General features: G+C 30.8%; 1 protein-coding gene across 6 annotated transcripts in view; it reads right to left on the reverse strand.

Annotated features, from left to right (window-relative positions):
• LOC143222645 (axin-1-like) overlaps nt 1–18,611 on the reverse strand; it is a 67,244-nt gene that overhangs the window by 22,046 nt on the left and 26,587 nt on the right. For 3 of the 6 annotated variants that reach the window (XM_076449405.1, XM_076449409.1, XM_076449407.1), the window contains exons 2-4: nt 6,263–7,356; nt 1,374–1,526; nt 604–715 (exon numbers count right to left, since the gene is read on the reverse strand). In XM_076449405.1, the coding sequence (XP_076305520.1) occupies nt 604–715; nt 1,374–1,526; nt 6,263–7,278 (1,281 nt within the window). In that variant the 5' untranslated portion in view covers nt 7,279–7,356. Of the gene's footprint in view, nt 1–603; nt 716–1,373; nt 1,527–6,262; nt 7,357–15,137; nt 15,157–15,210; nt 15,272–17,643; nt 17,788–18,611 lie in introns of those variants that run through there. The other 3 variants (XM_076449406.1, XM_076449410.1, XM_076449408.1) reach the window with 3 other exon arrangements.

Consider the following 18,611-nt stretch of genomic DNA (forward strand, 5'->3'; position numbering starts at 1 on the left):
TTAGTACAAGATATTACATAAGGATTTTAGAAAGTTTTAAAAAAGATATGCTTAAGTAACAGTTCTGTACAAGAGTTCACTTTGCATGTAACATAAATAATAGCATATGATATATTACTCTGGCATTTTGAAACATATTTCAAAATGTTAAGCACAAACAAAAATTGCTTATAAGTAACAAAATAAACTGGGCAGAAATTTAAAAAAGCATTACCCTATATCTAAAACAGCAATGACAAAATAATTTTAAATAATCACTAGTTGTCAGCTAAGGTACTAGAGCTTTAAATCATAATTATACAGCAAAACTCTAGAGGAAGTTAATATTGTAGCCCTTCTTATTTTTGACACACAGGTGAAATATAAGAAAATAAAAATAAAGTATGAATAAATTATAAATGATTGCAAAAATAAAGAGTTTAACAATACAGTGCTAAAAATTTCTTAAAGTACTTAAAAGTATTATCAATTCACAGACATCAGAGATTACATGATTGTTAATGGAGAATTAGGTTAAGATTTCATTGATGCTATAATTTATTAGAATAGATCAAGAATTAAAAACATACAATACTGATAGGCAAAAAAGTAATCTAAACTAACGGGTATTATGGTTTGATGTGCCAGATGATCCCTGTTTAAGCTTGCACTTTTCTTTACCGCTCGGCGATGTCTCTTTAATTGATTCTTTGATGACAGACTAGGTCCACACTCTCTAGAGTAAAAATAAGAAAAAAGACAAAATAGGGAAAAGTTTTAATATACAAGGAGGAATATAAAAACAAATTAAATGAGCAATATCATTTTACTATTTGGTGTTTAATTGAGTAATCTAGTAGTGAGAGTAATGTTTTTGTACACCAAAATAATAGTCTAACAGGACAGTAAGTACATTTTTCAAGTTTTTTAACCCTAATAAAGGGCCACAAATATCATTAAATGTCATGAAACCAGCATATTAATAAATGAAAATAATTGTTTTACTAAAATCAGTAATCCTCATAACAATAATTATAATTACAGTTGCACTAAGCCAAAAATTAGTTCTTTACAGAAGAGTAATTCTTGTTTCAAAAATCCTCAGAAATAGATTTAAGTTAAATACGACTAACTTTTTTTTTGCAGTTAACAAAATACTTGTAATTATAACAAAGACTTGTGTAAACTAAATAGTTTCTATATAATATACATGTACTAAAATAACAACTATAAGCCATATCTGTTAAATTTCTCTGTCAAACTTAAAGATTTTTACTAAATACTTCACACAATAAACCACAGATTGCAAGAATACTTCTGGTCAACTATTTACAATGTCAATTTACTTCAAATAAATATTTTCCACAACTTTTGTATTGCATGTTTTTACTTACACACTGCTGCCATCTGTTAAAGACAGAGTATCATCAGTTAGTGCATCTGAAGATAAGCTTTGGAGTTCACTGTCCTGAGCAGAGGTTGGGAGAACAGTGGAATACTTCACATGGTAAGGGTTAGGAACTTTATTTGTTCCATGTAAGTAGTGCCTATAAAAGATGAAAAACTTTTGATATAAGTGATATTTCACTGATTAATTTGCTAAATTTCCAATACAATGGTTTGGTGTAATTTTACAAAAATTCTCAACTAGAAGTTAATTTAAAATTAGAGATAATGACTGAAATTTTATAACATGGAAACTGATGAAACATTGCATTTTAATCTCCACAAGTAGAAACACAAATACACTGAATTACCTTATGCTATGACCAAGTTGGGTTTCAGTTTAAGTACAGAGCTTACTTTGATTACAAGTTATTTACAGGAAACTATTACAAAAATTAATATATAAGTACTGCCTTTACATTTCTTTAATGCTATTATTTAGTATAATTAACTCTGGTATTGTGGGGCTACATTTTATGTATTTTCTCAAAGTCTCTGGTGTAATTTAACTTTTATTTTGAAGCAGTGTCCAGATAATATTTGAGTATAGCTGATACTTTTGTCATGCATGGGGTTCAGCAAATTGTTAAAGATCTGAACTTTGTGGCATCCAATAAGTTTTCTTCCATAATCATATACTACATTCACTGATCTATGGTTGTCAACTTTTTAATGATAACCAGCATTATTTGCAGATACTGTGCTTCAAACCATCATAGAGGCTCCAGCAAACTTGATTGTTGGCACAAGGCATTCCTTTTGTAATATCTCATTAACTCATCAGCAAACATACACATGCCAGCTGGAACACAGTAGTTCAAATCTAAACTTTTCTGTCCAAGGTATCCTGTTTTTCTGTCCCCTGCCTTCTCTGATGTTATATGAATGGGTTTCCTTGTATGTATCTAATGTGTACTTCACACTACTTAGTGAACACTGGAGTTTTTTTTTTGCAACATTTCTTAGAAACTCCAAATAACATCACAAAGATTTGACTTTGACCATGTCAGTGGGTGTTAGTTCTCCATTTCAGCATTTTAAAGGCAGCAGCACATTATATTAGATGTCCTAGATATTGCTTTTGTAAATAAAATAAAAAAAATCATCCTTTAACACTAACCCTTTATATATTAATAAATGGAAAACAAAAATGTGAAAATTACATTTTTTCACTGATAACTAGTACAAAAACAAAGTATTCATGTGTGGCGATATTGTAATGCTCTGTATTTATATTAAACATCCTAAAGAAGTTTTATACAACCTACTGCACTTATCATTTGAAGTAATGTGTTGCTTTTCTCTTAATATTTTAAATACATGTAGCATATTATTTATAGATAAAGTAAAATAGAATAAATAACTTGCCTACTTTCAAGATTTTTTTGTCAACCTTTTATGAAACTATACAAGCTTTATTTCATACAACATATTAAAACAACCTATGTAATGAAGTGTTATAATAACTTTTTCACATTATTTCTGAAAATGAGGTTTAGTCAATATTTATGGTAATCACTCTTTTTAATATAACCATGTCCCACATTAAATCAAATTATACGTTACTATTATATAAAAACTATTTTTTTGTTCATAATTATAGTGCCTTGCCAAAACCTTCATTTCATATTTTAATCATGCTAGAAACCTTTTAAAACAATGATGGAAATATACAATTAATGTTTTTTTAGAATTCACTAACATCGTTGAATCTTGCTTTTTCCAAGTTTTACATATATATTTAAGGTTTCATTAATTTCATTTAGTCATACCAAATTCATAATTTTTGTAAAAACCATTAATTCCAAAAAATATTCTATAGTTCCTGTTTTCATACACAACATTTTCTCCAATATTTACATTTAATAGTAAAAATAATGTAACAGTATAATCTATCAAGATTTATTTACATTAAACTAGAAAACAATGATTCACATGAAACTGCAGATACTTTAAATGTCCTGTATTTGTGCTTTAAAATTAATAGACTGTTTCATTATAATCTTGAATCAGACTTATAACTGGTAATAATTAAAGATTGAGTTTTATAAACTAACTTATTGGTTACGTCCCATGAAACTCCTTTCCAAATTTAAAAAAACTAAAAATATAAAAGTTCCTGTCCTACTTAGTTAAACTGATAGTTAATAACCCATCCTGTATCAGTTTTCATAATTAAGGTTAATTATACGTAAATACAAGATATTAACTACAAGGTGGTATTTGGTCTTTTGAGGCTATCCTTGCATATCAATCCTTGAGAAAGCAAAAATTCTAATCCACCCTTTCTTTACATTTCAGGAAATCATCAGTTCCCTTTGTAACAAAAGTGCTAGCCTCCACTACAGCTAATGACTGCTAATTACGTCATCCTGTCAGAAAAATAAACCTATCTTAAGTGGAGCCAAACTTTTTTCTAAATCTTAAACTTGTAATCTCTCAACCTATAATTATCTCTACCACCAAAGGTGTAGAAAAATTGTGCATATGTTTGTCAGCATGATTTCTTGCAAATGGCTTCATAATCTGAACAAAAGTTGGAATACATTTGGACTATTATTAAACTTAAAAAGAGATTCCTTTCTGGAGATCAAAGTCACACACAAAAAAAAATCCCTCTCTGTTGACATGGGGACCAATTTTTCATGCTATTTTTGTTATACAACTCAATCAAAAATTATCAAATTTTAAATAAACTTGGTTAACATACATAATTCCTCACTGTCTTGCAAAAAATGATCATGTCCATCAGTAAAAACAAACATACATTTTTATTTTATAAGTGCTGAATACAATCAACATTGTGTGGTAAAAGTATGCACTCTATTGAGTGTCCCTTTCATCTTTAGAATACTGTGCAAATAAATTATGGGCTCTTATCCTTTCAATCCCTAGGTATTGAAAGTATGTTAAGTAATCTTAACTTATACACATAGGATAATTCTTATTTGAAGCAGCTCTCCTCTGAAACCCTATCAATAAGCCTCAATTTCCTTTCTCAAACAAGAACATCAAAATGTATACTAAATGTATGTTAAGTGCTCCAGGTAAGGCTTCATTGATGGTTTTTTTTTTGCAAACATTAATTGAAAAAAATATAGATGTTCTTTATTTAATTTACTAACAATTTAAAGTTATTCTACAATGTTTTATTCTCAAAACTGCTAGAAATAATGATAAAAAAACCTGCATATTTATTGATTATTACCTAAATTGTTTTGTTTGTTTTGGAATTTCACACAAAGCTACTCGAGGGCTATCTGTGCTAGCCGTCCCTAATTTAGCAGTGTAAGACTAGAGGGAAGGCCGCTAATCATCACCACCCACCACCAACTCTTGGGCTACTCTTTTACCAACGAAAAGTGGGATTGACCATCACATTATAACACCCCCACGGCTGGGAGGGCAAGTATGTTTAGCGCGACACGGGCTCGAACCCGCGACCCTCGGATCACGAGTGGCGCACCTTACGTGCTTGGCCATGCCAGGCCATAAATTACCTAAAACTAATGGACGTAATCTAAAAGAGAAAACAAAAAAGCCTAAGTAACAAGAATCCAATGTGACTGGAATCCATTAAAAACCTTTTTTTCTTTTTCTCATCCAACCACATTACAATACAATCAACCAAAAAACTGCAAATAGTAAAAGTATCTCAAAGCATCATTTTACAGTTTTTTTCATGTCAACAACTTCTTAATGACTGGTCTAAGTATGAAACCTACATGAATGACTTAGTTCAGTTGTGATTCCCCTTAATATAAAAAAAAAAGAAAGCAGATAGCAAAATAATTGAAAAAAAGTATACAAAATGATTAAAAACCACAGTGAAACCTACGTTAGTATGAGCAAATGCTTAGTCTTGGACACATCTGCTAAAACACAAATTTAGAAGGGACTTATGGTGTTGTAGAACAGTAAAAATTAGGTATGAAATATTAGGAATTATAGGTTGTTTCAATTAATTATAAGCTAGTGGAATAGTTTGACTGATGATATTGTGATTAAAATTATAATCTTTTTCAGCTACATTTAACATGATTTTGAGGTTTTCTCTTGTCTGTTTTCTAAGTAATAGTAGCCTCCATGGGTCAACAAGTCTGACATTAACTTCTTTTGTCTCTCACATCTCAGTGCAACTCATCTCAGTGCAACTCAAGTCATAAAATTCATTTTAAGCTTGTTAGAACTTAAACTAACTTTGTTTTTTTTTAAATTTAACTAACGAGATTTACAATGTATCATCATATGTTCATAACTTCTACCTTTCACTGGTAAATTATGAAAACATTAAAATGTATATTCAATGGCACTAGTTTGCTACAAGTATAAACTATCATAAAAAACATTAATGAACCTTACAGAAGATGATGTACTTTGCTTATATGCTGTAGAGAAAACCAACTGATCCACAATTAAAAAATAATAGCAATCAAATTATACATACTTCATAAGGAAACTAAACGTTTTTTACACTGGCTTGTTAAAAACAAACCATTTGTGTTAAAAAGGATAAGCTAATACTCAGAGTTGGGCAAATCATTCTTAACCTCGTCTTTTTGTTTCTTACAACATATGCATTTAGGGTATCATTACATAATTATGTTTAATATTTTTTGGTAGAGGGAAACACCTGGAACCCCATAAAATAAAATCCCATAAAACTAGACATATCTGTAGATGTATGTGTAATTATCTTTACTTTAATACCACATACTATGATAACTTACGTTTTACAAGTATAAAACCATTAAAATCTAAAAAGAACATGTAAAATAAATGTGACATCAACATTACATGAAAAATACTTTTATTCTATATTGTAAGACAAAATTACCCAGCCTGAGCTTCAGGTCTATAATGAGGTACATTTTCCATTGATCTGGGTTGCTGTTTCAAAGGTTCCCTGGCCAAAGTTGCAAGTCCAAGGCTTTGATTCACATTCAGTTCAACATCTTCATGCAATGTTGGCAAGATTTCTAATCCTTGTCTAGAGTCATTGCTTAAAGATCCTGAACCTTCAGTGAGTTTTTGTGATGTTGCTTGAGCCTTTTGTTGCATTAGCTGAATATGCTGAAGATAGAGTTCAGATTTCAGAAAATTTGGATATGTTGTTTCTCTTATTATATCTTCAGTGTTTCTTTGAGCATCATCAAATATTGTTTGATCAAGACCCACTTTACTGTCAATTTTATTAGCTATATCTTCTCTAGTTTCAGGTTTAATCTCTACAAGTTTAGATCTTATAAATTTTTTATATATCAACTTAATAATATATTGAATGTAGTTCACATTTGTGGGATCTGCTTTTTTAAGACCCTCACAGGCAAACCAAAAGTCTAGGCTATCTTCACATTTTTCCTGAGAAAGGTATTCTTTAAACAAATTCACCCCATCCAGGTCCTGTAAGACACACTGAAGGTCTTTAGCCCATTTTATGTAAGTTGGGGTGGCACTTTCTGAAGGTGTAGTATTGCCACTACATCTAGTGTTGCTGTCCACATAATAAGCATCCATATCACATGGAATATCCTTGTACCTTGGCAAGACAATTCCATAATTCCTTTCCATGAGTTTCTTTCCATTTCTGAAAGTTTCAAGTTTTCTGCTTTGAATTCTATTGTTACACCCATACACAGACCACTGACCATCACAAAATGAATCAGCATCTCCAGCACCTTCTTTAAAACTAGGCTTTGACTTCTCGCTGATGTATGCTCTTTCTGCTTGCACTTCATTTTGTGCATTCTGAAGTTCGTTCTCTTCTCCATCTGCTGGAGACCTTGCTGAGGACTCATTAAATTTACTTCCACTACAGCTGAACAGGAATACTTCGTGTACATCACCACTCATTCTGCATTACTGTCCACCTTTTCCACCATGTCTCTTAGTATTTCTGACAATGTACAATGTTTTCATTCACTTCCATACCTGTGAAAATAAAACAAAAATCTCCAATTAATTCTCACTGTAAAATATTTAATAATACAAAACAAAGCAGGTGAATTCATTACATATTGTTTTAAATAACATAACTTTAAAAATACTGAAATCTGAAATTTACCAAGTTTAGCAACTGATTAAAATTAGCTTCAGTTTATTAAAGAAATCACTATTTTCATAAGAAACCAAGATCTGTAGGCTTCACACAAGTTTTTGTAAGATAAATTCCAAACACCTGAAGTGAACATTCAAGTTGTACAACATTTATAAAATACAAAAATTAGGGATCAAACTATAAATACTGAAAGTTCCTGAAATAACCAAACTAAAAAGAATGGCCAGTCTTCATAATAACTTTATGAATTTCCATTTAATCTGGAATAACTCAAGATACTATGGACTTTTTTTTTTTTTTTTACTATTATGCTTTTCTGACTAAGCAATGCTCTAGTTGTCATTTGTACACTGCTACCAACTGCACTACAAAAACAGCATATAAAGTTAGAAGAGAAGGTCAAAATAATGAGAATTTCAAGTATATTTGTGTGTTCAACAGTAACACAAAACATGGCAAGAGAAGTGGCCACAACATCCCTCACAGAAGTGCACTTCGAAACCAAATATTTTCCCCAACAAGCAATGTGAGAAAATCTATACTTCTACATGTTATTGGCTTTATTTTTATTTATTTTTTATAAATTTAAAATAAGTCACAATTTCAAAAACAAGCAGCCAAATAAAGACATTTTCATTGTGTGCTAATTATAATCAAACTTTGCATGACAGTAATTACTAGTATGAACTTTATCATTTTTGTACCTATAATACCAGCGAATAAACTTGGATGTATCCTAAATTTTATTAGGCTTTCATGAACTTTCACAATGTAGCATGTATATTTGCATCTTGTTATCCAACTGAAATTTTCAGTGTTTATATTTGTGATTTATAGTGATTTTCAGTTTGATATACTAAAGCCATGGTTGGTGTTCATTTCTAAGAAATTCAAATCAAATACTACATACCACATTTTTCATATTTTGTCATACACGTATAGCACACACTTTGTAGTAGTCAGTCTAATCATGTTGTTTGGAATGCTGCAGGTACTGACCAGGTGCATACTCTAGTCTAGAGTATGTACCTACAGTACATGTACTGCACATTCATCATTAAGCCAATAGCAAATTCTTTTGAAACAGGCTGACCACGTGATAATTTTTACTTGTATATAATGTTAATACTATAACTACTGATACAGAAATTCAGTCTTCACAAAATTTCACCAATGTTTAGTAAACATTACAAGCTGTATGTACACAAAATCAGTTTTTAATTAATTATATTTACTAAAGATTTATTACTGAATGTGTCAAATCTGTTTTTGAACAGTCTCAGCACAAAATGATTTTCATATTGAGATTAAAAATATTTTTCTTCATCTCAAAAATCTCAAATCATTTGTGCAATGTATAAAACATCCTGAATACATTTCAAATGTTTCAATAAAAATTTAATTTTATTATTAATTATTTTCTTTACACAAACTGCACAAGGTTGGTCAATTTGACTGACCTCATAACCATACACAAAATATTTAAATTATCGTTTTTTTTTCTAGAATTACTTAAACTTATCACATGAATCTAAAATTGTTTATCTTAAGTAGCTTTAAACTCGTAACAGCATTAATCTATTACTAGAGTACTAGTACTATTCAAACATTATTTGTTGTAAACCACTTGAGCCATTGAAGAATGTGCAGCCTATGGTAAGCAATCAAATTATATTACCTATGAACTACTCCAAGCTGCTCATGTACATTTCTCATGATACCTGTTTATTACTAATATTTATTCTATGTAATCTAACCTTAACTAATCAAAAAGATTTACTATATTTATATTTTAATTAAAAATCACAGTATTAAACATAAGAGAGAAATACTGACAAATCCTGAAAGAGATAATGTGACAAGTGAGTGTGGAATGAATGTTCTGATTATTATTTGGCAGTTTTGTAACCAAACAAAATTGAAGACTGAAAATTATACTTTATCTGAGCAATGACAATATTATAAGTAGTTTGTTAAATTTTGCACTTCTTGAAGAAGAAATAAATAAATTAAACAAGACAGCATGCATACAGCATAAAATGTCAGTTCTCACACTAAGGGAAATTTGGGATATTTTTTAATATTGTCCTGTTAAATAAAGAATTTAAAACTTCTATACTATACTAATTGATATAACATAGAAAAAAGAAAGTAGTTTCATTAAATTTTGAATTAACTCATTAAAAACCTTGTGAAATGCACAGTAAAGGATGTCTATGGCAAGAGGGGTAATTACTACTGAAAAGTTAGACATTTTCTTTAAAAAGCCAAAGAGACCTTGTGAAGTCAGGAGAAAACAAAAAAATGAGAATAACTTGAAAAATTACTTGTGGCAACCTTTTTCAACAACAATATTTCTATGTCTCTTCTTTCTCTGGTTAATAAAATTGATGCATTATTTTGTGAGAACTGAAATCTTTGGTAAATTTTTTGCAGTTTAAGTTTTACTTTAAATATCCGAAACTATTCTTTGCATGAAATGCCATGAAATAATTAAAATTTAGGGTTTGAGGTTGATAAAATTGTTGTTAGAAAAAAAAGATACCATTTACCTCTTTTTCATTAGTGGATGTCTCTACAAAGAATACTGGATTTAATTGCAATAATGTGTTAAAATAATGAATGTTAAAAATATGCTAAGCAATATTTGCTAATCAAATTAAATATTGATTAGCAGTTTGTGCTAATCAAATCCATCAAACTGTTCTGTCCCTTGTACTGAAGTAACATATGAAGTTGACAAGAGGTCATTTCATATGTCAAAGACATCTTTAAACGTCAACTCTTGAGAAAAATGAAACTTAAATGCACCATTCATATAGCACTAAATAATCAATTCTTCCTAAACTCCAGTAAAGTACTGGTTTTTACCACTGCTAACATGAACTCATTCTTTAAATCAATTATTCTGTTACAAAAAATAAAACTGTCAAAATACAGCATATACAAATCAGATTTTTATCCAATTGATCTCCCTGGATAAACTCAAACATTTCAATAGGACTACCTCTTACCCTTCTATCCTCAAGAAACTACGAGGAATCTTAAACCATCCATACAAGATAACCTTTCAAGAATTATCCTACTAACTATTCTCTGAATCCTATCTTGTAATACATTATCCCTAGAATTTAGTGTTCCAACATAGGCCTAACTGGCAATTACCTCTTGGGAACTAGACAGTTTTACCATACTGCATCATTGACATCTACATGGTATTTCCTGAATAAACAGTACTGACAAAAAACAAACTACAAATCAAGATTCTTTCCCTAATTTGGCAGCACAAAGAAGTGTTAACATATTACAGCTTAGCATACACAGATATCACATGTTTACAATAATTAAGAAAACAGTAGTCACAAACCAATCAACGATAAACACATTGTGCATTCAATATCATGTGACTGTTGAGTTAAATCATACACTGTAGTTCAATCTTAAACATGATTGCATAAAGTGAAAGCAGGAAATTTGTAAGTTATTATTAATAAAAGTTACATGTGTAATAAACTAGTATAATGAATTGATAACAAGTCTTATAATAGTTATGTTAAAACAGATGACAACATTTGAAAGAAAAAGTAATTCTAACAGTTTCCCATACATGAAAGATCCTCAAAAAAGATCAGTATCCCACAACAGCTCTTTATTGAATACATATAGGTTTCCTTCATATTATTTCACTAAATGATATTCTAAAGTTCTTTTCTTTTTGAAGTATCTAAAGAATACAAATTGGACTATAATTTCTAGAACAACTCTTATTAATCACTTTTAAAAATAGGAGAATCATTAATAACTTTCCATTTTTAGTTATCTGATTAATGTCTTCTTAACTCCAACAAATCAAAAAATATTTTATGTAGTTGACATTTGACCACTTTTAAAATTAAAGAAAACCTTTTCTGGTTCTTTATTTTTAATATCTCATTCTTTCTACTAGCCACCAAGGGACTGACATATACACAAGTCAATTCCAAAATTTTCCATAAAACAATCATAGTCAGAGTATTACTAATATATTCTCCATGGAAAACAGAAGAGAACACTTCAAAGATTAGTCATCACATAGTCTTCTTCAACATACACCTTGCTATCAGAATTTTTGTCAGGACTCAATTCCAATTTCAGTACCTTGTTTACCTTCATGATTCCTTTTTTTTTTTTAAAGCCAATTTCCTATAGTTCTATAAGTCTATCCCTTCTATCAATTTAACCTTAAAAATATGGCATTCATCCCTGGGTTTCTTCCTTATATATTTACTAAACCAATTAATGTTCCCCATTACATTTTTCCCTTTCTTTCAGGAATTCACCTATCTCAAATTTAAAGCAATTTGTTTTAAAACATTTCCCAAATGTTTTATGGCACATTTAGATAATGACAAATTGTCTCATTGCCTTAAAACATTGCCTTTTATGAAAATTAGCAATTTATTCAAGATGCAGCAAAACATCAAAATTATGCAATAACTCTTACCTAAATGCTTTCCCATTCTAACTCTTGTAACCATATCCTTATTAATAATTAAGAATAAATCTGAAAAATGCAAACCCTTCAGGTTTGTTGTCTAACCATTTGGTATATAAATCCATTCTCTCTCACCATATGACTTCCAACAAGTATGCCTAAAATTAAAAAGAATCCATATCGTACCTGAAACATAAACCTTTTTTTTTTATCTTGCTATAATATTTCTGTTTCATATCATTTGTCAATCAAGTTACCTTTAACATTTATGTAAAAAATAAAACTCTCTACTGTTGAAACTGAACAATTACAAACATTATATTGTAAACAAGATTCAACTTATTGACTACCATTTTTTTTGTCTTCAGTTCAAACAGACTGCAGTTCATCCCAAGTACTTAAATAAAAAGATACACCCCATCATCCTTTTATAAAAAAAAAACACCACTATTATGTAACTTATAGCCTGAAATTTCAAAATAAAACTTATAAACCAAATCTGAATAAGCTACAACAAATACAAAAATCTTTTAAACATCTGGCCTTAGCATAAAATCCAATTTGATATATTTTATTAAACAAGTCTTCAGGAAAGTAATGAAATTATTTTAATGTCATAGAGTTAAAAACCACATATTTATGTCACCTTAAAGTATTAACAAGTATAATTAAAGAAGAAAATACACAATATTATTACAAAAACACATTCTACATGTTTTGGTGGTAACAAGCCAGTTATCAGGATAAAATAATGATACAATACCAATTGTTTTATTATCTTTTATAGCATAAAAAAACAACAAAAAACACACTAACATGTGCCAAACCAATTATACAGAATTAATACAAATGCCACAAACATGTGATGACCTTTGTGCACAGCAGGTGGTCAACTGTATGTATCCCATGACCTATTGCAGAGTGCCATTATGTATTTACTGTTATCAGCTATTCATTTTACCATAAATTGGTGATTTCACAACAGTCTGAGGTTGAGGAAGGTAAATACCACATATAATATACAAAGATAGTGAGAAAAAACAAAACATAGATATGGATTGCAGAGTTTCCACGAGTTATGCAACCACAATGTGCAAACTGTACAATGGAAAAAAGTATTCTTTACAAAATCACCTTGTGCTCCAACTTATCACAGTCCAAGTCACAATAATACTGTAATTCACAGATACATTTGTAAATTATCTGTTTTTTGTGTATACTCAGACTTCTACATAGACTTTAGTAAAAGATGGTCACATTTTATTTTGTTACATTTACAAAATTCAGAATTATAGTCAACATTCATTCTGCAATATGTGATCAGTCTAACAGATCAAGCACATGCACATCCAGTTATCTTTAACCAAGAAAGCAAAAGGAAAATGGTCTCTGAACATTATAAGCATCTAGTCTAACATCATTACTCATAACATTATGATGTGGTTGCTATCGTATACACACCTCTTTCCTGTCACTCTGAAGTTCTCATAATTACTCGTACCTTTTATCAATCTAAAGATTCAAGAATATTGTGTTACTCATAGAAATTTGGTTCTGCAATAATCTGAAACTGAATTCCCTCTATTATACACATGTAAAGTGACTGCTCATTTTAATTTTGCCACTTGTTTTCTAACTTCAAAATTTGTTATAACTACATTTGATACACAAAACAATCTTCCTCTCAAATGCATACTGTACAAGATAATAACGTGATAAGGAAGAGTGGGTAATTTCTGTCATAACTCCTACACATTAGTGAAACAATTCATTCAACCACAAGAAGGAAATACATGTCTGCTATCCACTGATTAAGATGAATGCATGAAACCAGTGGTGTATTGTGGTGGTGGTGGTGAGATTGGACCATAAGGGGACACAAATCAGCCATAATCATAAATACAATCATAGGGAAATAAATGTAGGGACCTAATTACTATCTATGCAGGGAGCCCATCTTTTGTTGTTACTCCACTTCATGCAACCTTTATATGTTAATAAGAAGACAAGAGATCTTGTACACACACACACACACAAAGTTTCTTGATGATAATGAACACCAACATGTTATTATGTTATCCTGACTTGTTAAATTTACAAAGCACTGAAGCTTTATTGAGCATATCATTAAAATATTTAGTCAAATTACAAACAATATATCAATGGTGTAAATGCAATTTTAAAACTTTAAAACTAGCAAGAATACTCCATCTCAAAGTTATTTCTCAAATCTTCAACAACAAAAATTGTATAATCACATTTACTGATTAAACGTAGCCTAATGCATCCATACACCAATAAAGAAGATTGCACAAATTCTACAGCATATGTAAGATATTCTAAAATTCAGTTTACTAATTTCTAGCTCTTATTGCTAATTAGTCTCACCTAAAATCAAGTTGCAACATGGAATTATAAAGCTTATTTATTGCATATATATTGAGCCATATACAAATACTGTTAATAAGTTCAAACTTACTACACAGCCATAAACAAATCCTCACATTCAGAATTAATATAGACCCCCTAACAATTTTAACACTTAATTCAAGTTAACTCACATTAAAACAAGTTCAATTTTTCAAGTCTCTGTTTGCATTTCTAGTACTTCAAGCCAGGTAACAATTTGTAATAACTAGACTTTTTTTTTTCTCCAGCATGTCAATATATTTTACGTAAAAGTTGGACCTCAGCTGAACAATCTTCTAAAAGCATCTCATAAAATTGTTAGACAAACCATCGAAATTTTGGAAAATACATGTATGTATTAAGATTCTTAATTCTTTCCAGTATTCACTACAGTACAACTAATTTCTCAGCAAACACTTTCTTGAAACTTGTCTATCACAACTGAATTCTTCTATTTCTATTAATAAAACCAAAAACGATGTATGAAAGATTCACAAAACGCCTTATTCAATATTCATGATCAGCAATCATTCAAAATATACAAAAATTCTGCTAAAATAAAAACATGCACACAGTGTAATATTGTGTAATTCAAGAACTGTTTGTTTTTGTATTTTTGGGCCTAAACTTAGCTGCTTTATCCAAGTAATATTGTAGCAATACACTGATCCAAAAATGGTTTAAATAGTAAAATGACAAATGGATGAGATTTGAATACATCTTAAATGAGTAATAAAGTTAAACCATAATTCATATTGCTAAACAACATACCTTATAGGTACACTTAAGATAAAATAAACATCTATGCTACAGAATATTCGCTAATTACTAATATGCTCCATACACAGTAAACCGTCTTTAAGTATCCGCCACCGGTAACTTCTCTTTACCCACTAAGTCACCACATACGCCAGCCAGCTGCAGAGAATCCCCCACGTGGTGTGAGAGTAAGCCTCCGTTCAGCCGCCAGCAACCAAACAATTATATACACTCTCCGTATAAGGCGGTGGTGCTGCTTAATTACAGAGCAGCCAGAAAGAAGGAAAGTTGCAGACTGCCTAAGGCAGCGGAAAACGCCCTTTGGCCTATAGCCTGCCAATGCCCATTTCACACCTAAGATACCGACCACCTCTCCTTCCGTTTCCTACACTTTATTCCAGCATCCGCCGTCATATTAAAGATACGCAACCACTTCTTTCATTGTTTCCAGTTTTATCTCAGAGAACTTCCATAACATGAACACAACAAATTAATATATTTTTCTCTATTTCGATACTAACATACATGCTCAAAGTTATACTGTCAAAGAAAGAATAAGTTTTTCTTCCTTCAAAACGAACACATTTAGAGACAGCTGTAAAACTATTTATATCTGTAAACATGAATGTACAACTTCAGTTTGTACTATTTACTTAAATTTTACGCAAAACTGTACGAGACTATGTTATCTATGCTAATTACGTCTTTCCAGAGACACTTTTTTTTAGCTTCTTTCAAATACTTTTCAATCGACTGTTTTTTTCATTTTTCAGTGAACTAAATTAAATCTTTGTAGGGCTATACCTTAGTCTAATACACTCACATACTTTAACTCAGGCCTTTTCTTTTAGTTTTTTGTGAATGTGAATAAAAGTAAACAACCCTGTGCGGTCATATCTACAGCAATGAAGATGGAAATCGACAAAAATATAAATTTTCATACGCCCAAAATACTAACATTTAAAAACTTTGGGCTTGCCTATTTTGATAGGTTTTTTTTGGGGGGGAGCTCACAAGAAATCGTAACTTGTGACTTTTGGTAAAGTACTCGGCCAAATTTGGACCAATAAACATAGATGTATACTTTTCTACATGTCCTACATAATGAGAAACAAAAATGGTGGATTTGCCCATTTTTAGAAGTTATAAAAGGTCAAGATGCCACATTTTGAAAGTTTGTTGTTGTTTTTTTACAATTACTCCACCGTATTTTTGCAGGATACGGTACGCAGATATTTTTTTAAAGGTCTCGTACGTACAGAGTTATAAACAATTTTGAAATTGTTTTCTTTAACACAATCTTTCAGCGAGGAAAACACAATTTGAGCTTTTCGTGATCTATTCATGTATACAACAACCAACTTGCATGGGATTTGGTACACAAATTATAGGTCACAAACAGTGATATGGAGACTTTTTCCGATATCAAAAGTAGACTAGGGATAGCGTGGCGGAAAAATGTTGCATTCGCCCGCCTTTTCTCTAATTTTGAAGTAATAAAATAGGGGAAGATAGTAAACATTACCCCTCGCCAACTGTTGTCAGAGTAAATAATAGTGTTTGATCGTCACTTTCATAACGCACCTATGACATCGAACACAACCGATGTGATTTTTGTTTTTTAGTAATAACAGGGCGGAAACCATGGAACTTTAGATTCTCAACCCAAGACGTGAACCACTGGGTTGCGCTCGGCCCAGTTCATTTATTAATTAGGGTACAAGGTATCAGCAATTTATTGATCTTGTAATTCAAGACTCACAACTTTGCAAATATAAATGCAAACATCGTATAATAGCGACCACAAGGTAAGAGCACTAAAATACGCGTGCAATTTTTGGATGTATGGAATAAAACTGGATATATTATTATTATTATTTTTATAGCCTAATGGTAAAGTTACCTAAGTTGCAATCTGCATGTTAGGGAATGGAAACGTCGCAGAACGTGCTCGCCCTTTCAATAACAGAGGTTATAAAGTGGTGATTAAACTGACCAACCGTTGGTAAAGTATAGCCCAGGAGTTGGCAGTTGTGGTGATGACTAGTTGCCTTTCTTCTAATCTATTACATGGATATTTGGAATAGCTAGCGCAGATAGTTTTCGAGCAGCTTTGCAAGAAATACAATAAACAATTATTCTTGTATACCAATTTTATCAATAAATGATAAATGACTTACATTTATAAAGAGTCTACCAGAAACGAGTATTTCACGTTGGAATATAATATAGTTATCGACAACGAACTCTTGTCGTAGTACGGTGTGATTTGATCATTCCAAATTAAAACAGTGACCGTTTGTTTGGTTAGAGCAAATGATTTACTTATATGTAGGATTACAAAGTCGTTATACGATAAAATTACACAAAATAAAAACAACGAGAATTTTATAAAATAAATTTGTTGTTAAACACAAACTTGCACAATGGCCTATTGGAGCTTTGCACTGCTTATCCTTGAGCTACCGAAAGGCTATAAAACAAAATATTGCAATTCGAGTATTCTGACAAGATATACCTTCTTAAAGCACTCGATTTACCGAGACTTGTTTTCCGATTCATAAACATAGGCAACCTCTCGTTGCTCAGTAGCAAGTCCTGGGGCCCATAATGCTAAAAATCAGGTTTCTGTGAAGGCGGTAGGAACAGGACTGATAGTTCATTGTGTGCCTTTGTGCTTAAATAGTAAACAAAAATGTCGGGATACTTAAATGCGATTTGTACTATGTAGGAAAAAAAATGAAACGTCAACAATTAACGTTAATTTATTGTTATGATTTATATTGATGGTCAGGTGGTTTTGGAGTATTCGGTAAAGCGATGACGAACGCATTTTGTTTCTTGAATTTAGCTCTAACGTTCACTGATAAAATTTCGCATGTTTCCTAACTTCTCTTGTAATTACGAACGCACTTTCTCGTGTACTATTTTTGTCGAAACAGTTCAACATTTACAGCACTGACATAACTGACTGGCTGATAATAACATTAATCAATCATTAATCACTGATCAATCATTGCATTACCCTAATCGTTCCTCACTTTGAAGTTATCATTAAACCATGCGATCATGTGACGTAAAGTTTTCTTTGGCGAAACACGCAAATGTTTGAAAAAAATAAATAAATGTAGACTTGAGCATAATGCTTGTATATAAATTGAAATCACAAAAGCTTACATTTTCTATTTAGATTTAAATTAAAGACGGCATTCTTCGGCTTTAATTCTAGTAATCGTTATCAGAAAATCTGACCTAATTATAATGAATTTTATAAACAATTCTCTACTCTTAACAATTGCTATTGTCAGCTCTCATGTTGGTTTTATTAAAAATCATGTGCGTGTACAAAGAAGTATTTCATTTTCATCCATTACCAATCCGACAGAATTTGTGGCGTACAGTATAATAGAATAGCATAAAATCAATAACCCTAAGTTGAAAAGCTTTACCTATACATACATTTAAATGAAAAATAAAGCACACGAA

Source organism: Tachypleus tridentatus, chromosome 8 (assembly GCF_004210375.1).
Source record: "Tachypleus tridentatus isolate NWPU-2018 chromosome 8, ASM421037v1, whole genome shotgun sequence".
NCBI lineage: Eukaryota > Metazoa > Arthropoda > Merostomata > Xiphosura > Limulidae > Tachypleus > Tachypleus tridentatus.